Genomic DNA, 10,718 nt, shown 5'->3' on the forward strand with positions numbered 1-10,718 from the left:
ACACGACACTCATGGACACTCATCCGTGTCTTAATAAAACGCAAAAGTTTTCTTTTCCGGATACGTTTGGACACACCTAAATGTCACCACGTGTTAACGTGTCCAGTCTTATTCTTAATATATATTTTTGAAATAAATTTAGATATAGTATATATTATTATTTATTAAAACAAAACATATTTTAAATACTTGATATAATTAAAATAAGATATTAAAAATAAGGTGAAAACTCATGTGCAGTCAACTTCACATGAAATAGACTGCACCTAGTTTCCACCTAAAAATAATTAAAAAATTAATTTATTTTTTAATATCAATAAAATATCAAATATCATTATGATTTATCTAAAAAATATTTTATATTTTATATGTATGTGTGTCTTTGTGTCTTATAAGATTTTAAAATTCGCATGTCGGCGTGTTTCGTGTCGTGTCGTATCTCATATCCGTGCATCATAAGTTGCAACATATATAATATCAGTAAATATATATAAATTACTTTTTTGTTGCACACGGTTAGGGGTGGAAAAAGGTCAGGCGGCCTGTCAGGGGCCTACAGCCTGGCCTGGCCTGTTATAAAATAGGTACAGGCCCAGACTCTTTTAAAAGCCTTAATATATTAATAGGTCAGGCGCAGGCTTACTAATTAGCCTTATAGGCCTGTTAGGCCTGCCTAGACCTGTTAAAATATAATTAATATATAAATAATTATTTATTATTAATAAAATTATGAGATATTTTAAATTTATTATATTTTATTATAAATATTTTTGTATATTTTAAATATGTTAAAAGTTTAAAATTTTTTATAAATATTAAATATATGATATATTACATATAACTATTTTTATTAAAAAATAATTTTTTTAAATAATATTTTTATTTTTATAAAAAAAATTTATCAGCCTTTTAACAGGCTTCAGGTCAGACCAAGCTGAATAACAGACCAGACCTAGTACTTTATAAAGAGCCTATAACAGGCTGCAGGCCAGGTTCAGGCCAATCAACTGTATGACAGGCCAGGCCAGGCCTGTTAAGAGCAAAGCATGGCCTGGCCTGGCCTGTTTCCACCCCTACACACGGTGTCCCCAATTCGACAAGTCAAAAACTAATTCATCGCAGATCTAAGCTCCATTTAAGGGTCTGCCGTTGGCCAATGAATTAATGTATGCACAAGACAGGATAAGAATATTGGTAAATATTAATACTAAAATTTTTTATTTATATTTTTTAATTTATATTTATTTTTTTATTTATATATTCTACAACAGTATAACCTAATTTTTGAACACCAAAATCAAAATTTTGTTATTTTGCTGATTTTAACGTAACAACATTCTATTAATATTTATGTATTTTAAATTATATTAAAATTAATATAAGTCATATTTATAAAATTTGAGGACTAAGGGGAGACAATTAAAATTTTAATGATTAAATTAAAAATAGCCTGCAAAGTTTTCAGGAACCAAATTAAAAGAAAAAAAAGGGGAAATCTGAAATGCCATGGAGTTTTGAGCAGAAGAAGAAAAGTGATACAACTCGTTCAAAATCCATTCCTCCATTTCCGCACTTTGATTCACACATATTTCACTAACACTCGCACCACAGATCCGATCCATCACTACCACAACCCCAACACAATGCCCACTCTCTCGGAGACCTATGCCTGCGTCCCCACCACCGAGCGCGGCCGCGGCATCCTCATCTCCGGCGACCCCAAAACCAACAACTTCCTCTACTGCACCGCTCGCTCCGTCGTCATCCGCAACCTCGACAACCCCCTCAAAGTCTCCGTCTATGGCGAGCACGCCTATCCCGTCACCGTCGCCCGCTACTCTCCCAACGGCGAATGGATCGCCTCCGCCGACGTCTCCGGCACCATCCGAATCTGGGGAACACACAACGATTACGTTCTTAAGAACGAGTTTCGGGTTCTATCGGGTCGGATCGATGATCTCCAGTGGTCTGCCGACGGCATGAGGATCGTTGCCTGTGGTGATGGCAAGGGCAAGTCCTTCGTTCGCGCTTTCATGTATGTGTCTCTCTCATTCATCATTCTCGATCTGATTCTAATTTATTTTTATCGATCTATTTTTTTCTATTTGCTTAGTATCTAATTATGTTCCATTAATCAAACCTTCATATGTAATTAAAAAAGATAAAATGTTTGGTGACATAAGCACATGATGCTTGTAAATTGTAATGCGATCGTGGTAAGCTCGCACCAGTTGCATACAAACTTGTGTGTGGAGTGAGCAATACACACAGCGGGCACGCGCGCTTATTATAGTATTTGGTGATTGTATTGCCATTTGGTTTGGAATTTATTCTCTTCGAATAAATTGATTACTTCACACTTGCTTTGGAGCTTTCAGATGAATAAAAGAAAGATGTAGTGCACGAGATCAGATATTCCACTCATGGAATTTGGGTCAGGGTAGATGTTCACGACTAAATATTATATCTGGATTATTTCTTTTGAAATTTAAAACAATTTTGGTAGAGACACATGAATAATTTTAAACTTATCAGTAATTAGCATCTTGTGGGCTTCCAGCTTTTCCCCACCTGACCCCATTTTTCAATTTCATTTGTTTTGTAATTTCAAGGTGGGATTCGGGTTCTACTGTTGGTGACTTTGATGGCCATTCCCGGCGGGTTTTGAGTTGTGCATTTAAGCCAACAAGGCCATTCCGCATTGTCACATGTGGAGAGGACTTTTTAGCCAATTTTTATGAAGGTCCGCCATTCAAGTTCAACATGTCAATCAGGTAAGTATTATTTGCTATATGGCATTGCATATTTATCTTTCTTATTCAACAATAGATATATACTACAAGCTTTCTATGAGCTTTTCCCTTCTTTATCATTTTCTCTTGGGTGCAGCACACACGGAAAATAATGCACATTATTAGTTATTTACATTTGATTTGAGAATAGTTCATAGTTTAACCATATTTTACTTTATTTTTTTGAGTTGAGTAGATCATAGTGATACTGTGTATTTATCTGCAGGGACCATTCGAATTTTGTCAACTGTGTTAGATATTCGCCAGATGGGAGCAAGTTTATTACAGTGAGCTCTGATAGGAAGGGAATTGTATATGAAGGAAAGACAGGGGCCAAACTTGCAGAGTTGCTTTCAGGGGATGGTCACAAGGGCAGCATATATGCTGCTAGTTGGAGTCCTGATAGCAAACAGGTCAGCTTTCAAGTTCACTCATTTTCTATTTTCCCTTTTCCCTCAGAACTGTGGTTTTAATGGTTAATGTTGTTTCCGTACGACTTGTCAAGCATTGTTAAGAGACTAATCACTATATGTTGAATAGATTTTAATGGTGACACAAATGCTATTTATTTATTTATTTATTTATTTATTTATTTTTCTAATAACTTCTGCGCAATTGCCCATCTCAATAGAGTGTTTTGACGTTATGATTCTGCTATTTGATTATATTTTAAATTTCATTACATTACAATCAATACCAGGTAGTAACTGTGTCTGCTGATAAGACCGCAAAAATATGGGACATTCTTGAGGATGGTAGTGCAAAGTTAAATAAGACTCTGTCTTTTACGGAAACTGGCGGAGTGGAAGACATGCTTGTTGGTTGCCTTTGGCAGAATGCTCATCTGCTTACTGTCTCTCTTGGTGGCACCATTAACTTATATGACGCTAAGGATCTTGATAAAAGCCCTTTATCCTTATCTGGCCACATGAAGAATGTTACTGTTTTGAATCTGCTTCACAGAAGTGAAAAGATGCTGTTGTCCAGCAGCTACGATGGAGTGATCATTAGATGGATTCCCGGCGTTGGGTATAGTGGTAAATTTGAGAGTAAACAATTTGGATTAATCAAATTGTTAGCAGCTGGCGAAGAAGAAATTATTACTGCTGGGTTTGACAACAAGGTAACAGCTTTGACATGCGTCTTCACTATAACCAAATTGGTTTATTTGATTTGCACCATTAAAAATATCATCAATATTTCTTCAAACACTGAGATTTTACCTGTGATAAGCTTAATAACCAACGAAACCAAGAACTAAAAGTAAATATTAACAGTTCTGCTATCAGCTAATGATCTAAGTGTTGTAAAATTTAACTTTGTATTTTTATTTCTTTTATCTTTACTCGAGAGTAATACAAGCAAAATTGTTGACATCTTGATTTTGATAATTTAATCTGTTGAGGGAGCTGATCATCATTGGATGGTCAGGCTTGTCACTAGCCAATTGTTTGTATATTTATTATTATTATTGAGCTTACTTTTGGTTCCAAAGCATGATGCCACGATGGTTATTGCCTTCAATTGATATGATATGAAATTCCATGGTATTAACTAAAGGTATCCAGAGTTCCTCTTCACGGGGACGATTTTGGTCCTGCTAAGCAAGTTGATATTGGAAGTCAGCCTAAGGATGTGAGTCTTGCAGTTAAAATCCCTGAACTTGCTCTCATTGCAATTGAATCTGGGGTTGTCTTACTCAAAGATTCAACAATTTTGTCAACTGTAAACCTGGGCTTTGTTGTGACTGCCTGTGCAATTTCACCTGATGGTAGTGAAGCAATTGTAGGCGGCCAAGATGGTAAGTTGCACATCTATTCTGTCTCAGGTAATACACTTACAGAAAAAAGCGTCCTTGAGAAGCACCGAGGTGCCATCAGTGTAATCCGATATTCTCCAGATGTTACCATGTTTGCATCTGCTGATTTGAATCGTGAAGCTGTTGTGTGGGATCATGAATCCAAAGAGGTAACTGGAGCTCAACATGATTACTACTTCCTTAATCTGGCTTTATAAATATAACCAAAACATTTCTATTTCAGGTGAAACTTAATAACATGTTGTTTCACACTGCACGTATTAACTGCCTATCTTGGTCACCTGATAGCAGACTGATAGCTACCGGTTCACTTGATACATGCGTTATTATATATGAAATTGGAAAGCCAGCAGCAAGCCGCAGAACCATAAAAGGTGCTCATTTAGGTGGAGTTTATGGGTTAACTTTTGTTGATAATGACAGAGTTGCCAGTTCAGGCGAAGACGGTTGTATTCGTATGTGGACTTTAACTTCTGAGTAATCTTAGCTTCGGAACCTTCCCATGCTTAATGCAGTTCGCGGTAAGAAATTCACAGTTCAGCTATCTTATGATCGTATTCAGTATTCTGCAATGATTTTGGAGTGGTAAGGAGAGTTTAATGTGGGTGTATCATCCCCTCCCAGATTTCTAATAGGACTAGAAGTCTTGAGTCTATCCAAGCTAGATTTATATATGCAGATTGCATAGGCAACTGCTAAGAAATTAGAATTAACTCTTAGCAAAATACCACCATTAGTTGATGAATAGCACTTTTGGTTCGTTCATTTAGCTTAGACCAATCTTATTCCTTGTAGGTATTACAGTAGCAATCGAACTCCTGGCCTCAGTAATGGAGGAAACTCTTAATGGTTCTACTTAATTGCTAAATAAGAAAAGTGATACAAACTTGAGTAGCTATATATATATATATAACACGAGAGGAGAGAGGATGGAAATGAATATTAACATATTTATTTTTTGGGACACATAATATTAACTTACTTTAATCAACCTTGTCTATCTTATTTATTTGCTACATAGTACATAGTATGCAAGTCATCATTAAAATTATGGTCTGAGTGCAGGAGATTGGCTTTCTTGTGTGGCAGATAAAGGTGAGCCCCCATATTGGAGAGAACAGTAGGGAGATGAAGAGAGAAGATAATGTCATTCTCATGGAGATGGAAGTGAGTCGCAGATGCTGTAGCATTACCATTGTTGTTTCTTCACTGTGTTTCCTTCTTAAGCCAATGGAATGGGCTTGAGAAATTCTCAATCAGTTTTGTAATTTACGTAGAAAAGTCCGCATTACACACATTTCTAGACTAGACAGAGAGGCCTAATTGCATGAAACTAGACAGTTCTGCAAGTGTAGAGGTGAATTCAATTTTTTTTTTTTTGGGTGTCTTGGTGAATTCAATTTGAATTTGAATTTGAATTTGATTTTGTTTTCTGTATCTATTTGCAGTCTTTACTACTGATTAGTTGGTGCAGCAAGATCTTTTGTTTCAACGTTCTATAATACTACAACTCTAACGGTAAGAATAAGATGCGTTGAAATGGTACATGACCCCTGGTCAAAAGTCAAAACTCGTCAACATACCACTTAAAATCCAGTTAAACTTTTTATTTTCTTGGGCACAATAAAACAAGTTCTAAATTATACTAAAACTCTTGAAAGTTAATTTTGTCGAGTGTCTTTAAAAAGATCTACTCTTTTCGGACAAGTTCTAAGAAAACTCTGTTTTCTCTTTTGAAAAGTTATAATGTGATCCCTCGCTGTGTCGCCATATTGAGAGAGAGAGAGAGAGAACTCTTAATTGGCGCTGATTTCTAGAAAAGTAAGGTTGGTATGGTATTGGGGCAAGGTTCTTAATTGAGAGCTGAGAAGAATAAGGATTTGGACTAGCAAGAAGATATTTATCAAACAACATTCAAATGTTTGTACATTCTGAGAACAGTTCCAGTGAGTGAAAAAGTGTGTTTTTCTCATGTCATTGTTGTCCCCCTCCCTGGCCCCCCAAACTTTATGGAGTAACCACTAGCCATCAAGTTATAATTCAGCATTTCAGCCTAGCGTTGCACCAAAAATAAATAAATATTCATCTTTTCAAATGTTACAGTAGTCTAGCTCAAAACAAATTGAACAGTACAAGACAATTGTTTATGCGTATGGCAACCCCATTCCACTGAATGATTATTATTTATTTCTCTTTCTCATGGATTCTCCTTGTCTTGAGGGTACTGTTCTGTATTTCTTACAATCTTTTATACCAAACCAACCCTTCTACCAAACTGCTCGTATTTTTTTATTTTTACATGTTTTTTCACCTTCCTTCATTGACCTCAAAACAGCTTGAGCTTTTTCATCCACGAATTATACCATACACAGTTGCTCCAAGGACGTACCAATATTCCAAAAGGGGCCCCTTTTATCGCATATTGTAAAAGGAAATCTCTTTTTTATAGATACATATTCTTCAACGCACCTTAACACACACAACACACTATTCTTATTTTGAAAATTTGAAGTGGCTATTTAGTATTTACTTTACAACATGCTTTATCCCTTGACCCCTCAAATTTGATGAGTACTAGATATATTGGCAAAAGTAGCTGTTCTAAAATCCAATGCTGTGTTTCAACTTTCAAGCTCCTTTTTTCCTAATTAGAAAAAGAAAAAGAAAAAAGGGTATGCTCAACTAATAAAACTTCTCTCTCTTGAATTGCACCTTCAATATAGTGCATGTGGTTGGGTGTGCCTATGAGCATCATGTGTGCATAATTAGCATAACTAGCTTAACAAATATTATATTGTATTATCATATCACAAAGCTTCAAGTTGCAATGTGGTCCTGTCGGTTACAGCATTACAGGATTACACACGTGACATACGCGTGCTTACCCACCTTATGTTTGCACAATACAATATTGAATATTCAGAGAGCTATGAACATTGTCAACCCAACTGTTCCTACACACACTGTCATCATGTCTTCTTTGTGCACGGAAAACAGTAACTCATGTCCCCTTTGTCTATTTTGAGAATATCCCTATTAATGTTCTAATCCAATATAATAAAACTAGACCCATTTCTTAATGTATCCCAGACCCCAAAGTTAGGCTTATTAATTATTTATTTAGCCTCTAAGTTAGGAATTAGGATAAACTCGGAGGATATTCATTCATCAATTCCAAATAGTACTAAATACATTGATATGATGAAGTTAGTCATGAGATAGAACAAGCCACAAGACATGTATGTCTTTTCTTAAAAAAATAAAAATAAAAAAGGCAAACATAATCTTCTCAACTACTACACAGGACACTGATATGACTCAGTCACACATCCATGATCCACCACCAAACACACACATCTGCCACACCCAAATCACACACGGTCAAACTCTATACTAGTTGGAACATAAAGGTCAAATAACATGCCTTGTTCCTCTTTTTCCTTTTTCTTTTTTCAACCTTTCTGGCTCTACACAATCCTATTACATTATGGAACAACTACTAGTATTGTCATCACTGAACATATGTGCTGCAGAGTTATCATCAGTTGCTGGACACTGGTGTGGGTAATAATTAGGCAAAGCATAAGAGTAATTTGCAGGGCTGTAGTTATTACTATGATTGTAGTAATAGCCAGTGTTAGGAGGAACAAACGGGGATCTGTGATACATCATCTGAGGTTGTTGCTGCATGGCTTGTCTTGCCTGCATGTTCATGTTCATCATTAATGGGGATGGAGATGGATGGTTATTGAAGCCATTCATGTTCATTAGCAGTGATGATGGGTATTGGCCGGTAGAAAAAGCACCATTTGGGAGAACAGCAGCTGTAGAACCTGGAGCCATGTTGTTAGACAGAACAGGAAAACCACCCAAACCATTGGAATTTGCTCCTAGAACAGTGGCACTGCCAACATTATTAGCAACATTGTTGTTATTATTCCCATTGAAACCAGCTAGATTCATCATTGCACCAATGTCACTAGCCCTTTTGGCTTCTCCAAGATTGAGTCCTTCACCACCCCCCATGTGGCCATTGTTCAATTTCAGTGCTGCCATGGTTTTCTGATCAAGAACACCACCATGACCATCCTTAAGTCCCATGTTATTACCAGGTCCTCCCTTTTTACCAACATTGTTGTTATTGCCAGCATTGTTGTTCATTTTAACATTGTTGGAACCACCAGAAATTGCTCCAACACCTTTCTTCAAGTTGTTTGCTTCTGCTGCTGCTGCTGCTGCCTGCTGCCTCAGCAAATGAAGTTGGTTGGCTTTTTCCCTAATGAATCGCATTTCTTCGTCATCGTCCTCTTCCTCATCATCGTAGTCGTAGTAATCATCATCCTCTTCAGAACTAAAGGCAGATGGGAACTTCTGCTGCTGATTCTTGAAGGCCTCAAGACCCTTCACCAGTCCTTGCTGCTTTTGCCCCCCTTTGTTCTTGTCATCTTTGACAATGTTGTTGTTGTTCTTCTGCTTTGGATTCTGAATTGTTTTCTGCTGAGACCATGGCTCAGCATACTTGCCAGCTCTGACCAGTTTCTTGATCAAAGTTGCAGCATCCACACTTCCTGAAACTGTTACTTTCTGCTGATCTGCATCTATTTGAACTTGGTAGACACCTGTAGAGACCAAAACTATTATTCCAAAATTTCATATTAACCAAAAGAACAACTCCAAAATATTATTGTCCACCTAGTAGGAAGTGTATAAAGATGCCAGTTACTCCACTTTTCAGAGTATTCCAAAGTGACACAAAGCTTAAATTGTTAACCATTTGTAAGAGCACTTCAAATTGATTATTATATAGCTTAGCTTTACACCTCTCTACATTTAATACACCAAGGTAAACTAAGACAGGCAAAGACAATTTTCGCTTTCAGTTTTACTATTATTTCCATAACTCCCAATAGAGTTAGTTGCCTTTGGAAGTGAGTAAATAATATTCCTACACTCAGTTTGATTATGATTAATAAACTATAAAATGTGCTATATAAGAAATATTTACCCAATGCTTTATGGACCGTACATCTTATCCTCAAGAATGAGGATAGTGAGAGCAATGTGAGTAAATAGTAAGGACAAGACAGAATATGGGAAATACTAAAAGAGATGAAAAGAAAGTGAGTGAGTGTGAGACCTTCAATTCTCTGAAGGAGTTTCTTCACTTTCTGCTTACACCCATCACAGTGAATGTTCACTTTGAGAACACAAGTCTGTAGATGTTAAAAAATAAATAAAAAGCAACAAAAGAAGAAAACAAATAAATAAGTAAAGATTCCTGAGGAAAAGACCAATGCCAAACTTTGCAGTGTTGATAGGAAACTAAAAACTAGAATAAAAAGGAAAGGGGGCATAAAAATGAACGAAAAGAGGTTCTCTCAAAAGACAGAAAGCATGTGAATGAATGGAATGGAGAAAGACCTGGATTTTAAGGAGCTTAAAGTCTTCTTCTTTAGTCATTTCTTCAGTGCTGTTTGCAATGAAACAAGTTCCCTCTTTTCTCTCTCTAACCCCCACCACTACTTCTGTTTGCAACCAAAAAATAAGGTTAAGCAGCAGGAGCCTATTTCCAAAACCAAAAGGGGTTGTTGCATGAGTTTCTACAAACTTATAGATTCTATGCTCTCTCTCTCTCTCTCTCTACTAAGTTAAGTAGCTAACAAGCTTAAAGCTAGTAGCCACTCTTGTTCACTTCTTTTCTTTCTCAAAAGCAAACAAACAAAAACATTGGCACATGGGACTTGGGACTCTCTCCCTCTTCTATTAAAATAATAACTAAAAAAGGTTGCAATGTGAAGTAAAAAACTAAAAGGAATTGGAGCCAAAGGCCAAGGAAAACAGTTAAACCACCAATAGAAAATTGAGAGAGAAAAAAAAGTCAAGGTGTCAAGTCAAGAACAAAAGAAAAGCTGGAGAATTCAAATAGTAAAAAAAAAAAAGAAAAAAAGGAAAAAAGATAGTAGGAGAGAGAGAGAATTGCGGGATAGCTCTGAGTTTCTGAAATGGATGTGATTTAACGTTAAATACTGAGTGAGAGACAATAAAAAGAAGAACAGCGACTTGACATGCCTATTTCATACTCTGTACCCTTTGTCACATCTTAAATC

At 36.3% G+C, this 10,718-nt stretch overlaps 2 protein-coding genes across 4 annotated transcripts; one reads left to right on the plus strand and one right to left on the minus strand.

The window, feature by feature from the left end:
• The first annotated feature begins 1,456 nt into the window (after nucleotides 1-1,456).
• LOC130948792 (actin-interacting protein 1-2-like) lies at nucleotides 1,457-6,572 on the plus strand. 3 transcript variants are annotated; one of them, XR_009073267.1, is made up of 8 exons: nucleotides 1,457-2,035; nucleotides 2,613-2,774; nucleotides 3,019-3,205; nucleotides 3,493-3,915; nucleotides 4,353-4,760; nucleotides 4,835-5,132; nucleotides 5,677-5,968; nucleotides 6,060-6,572. XR_009073267.1 is itself a non-coding variant. In XM_057877660.1 (7 exons), the coding sequence occupies exons 1-6, from the start codon at nucleotides 1,644-1,646 to the stop codon at nucleotides 5,090-5,092; spliced, it is 1,830 nt and encodes a 609-aa protein (XP_057733643.1). In that variant the 5' UTR covers nucleotides 1,457-1,643; the 3' UTR covers nucleotides 5,093-5,132; nucleotides 5,677-5,986. The 3 variants fall into 3 exon arrangements, 1 of the variants encoding a protein (XP_057733643.1); XR_009073268.1 differs by having other exon boundaries at nucleotides 5,701-5,968; XM_057877660.1 differs by lacking the exon at nucleotides 6,060-6,572 and having other exon boundaries at nucleotides 5,677-5,986.
• A 1,240-nt stretch (nucleotides 6,573-7,812) lies between these two features.
• LOC130951249 (heavy metal-associated isoprenylated plant protein 37) lies at nucleotides 7,813-10,276 on the minus strand. Its single transcript, XM_057879893.1, has 3 exons — nucleotides 10,033-10,276; nucleotides 9,749-9,824; nucleotides 7,813-9,230 (listed from the first exon to the last, which is right to left on the minus strand). The coding sequence occupies exons 1-3, from the start codon at nucleotides 10,069-10,071 to the stop codon at nucleotides 8,092-8,094; spliced, it is 1,254 nt and encodes a 417-aa protein (XP_057735876.1). The 5' UTR covers nucleotides 10,072-10,276; the 3' UTR covers nucleotides 7,813-8,091.
• Between the last annotated feature and the right edge of the window lie 442 nt (nucleotides 10,277-10,718).

The sequence above is a fragment of the Arachis stenosperma genome, chromosome 9 (genome assembly GCF_014773155.1).
Source record: "Arachis stenosperma cultivar V10309 chromosome 9, arast.V10309.gnm1.PFL2, whole genome shotgun sequence".
Classification (NCBI taxonomy): domain Eukaryota; kingdom Viridiplantae; phylum Streptophyta; class Magnoliopsida; order Fabales; family Fabaceae; genus Arachis; species Arachis stenosperma.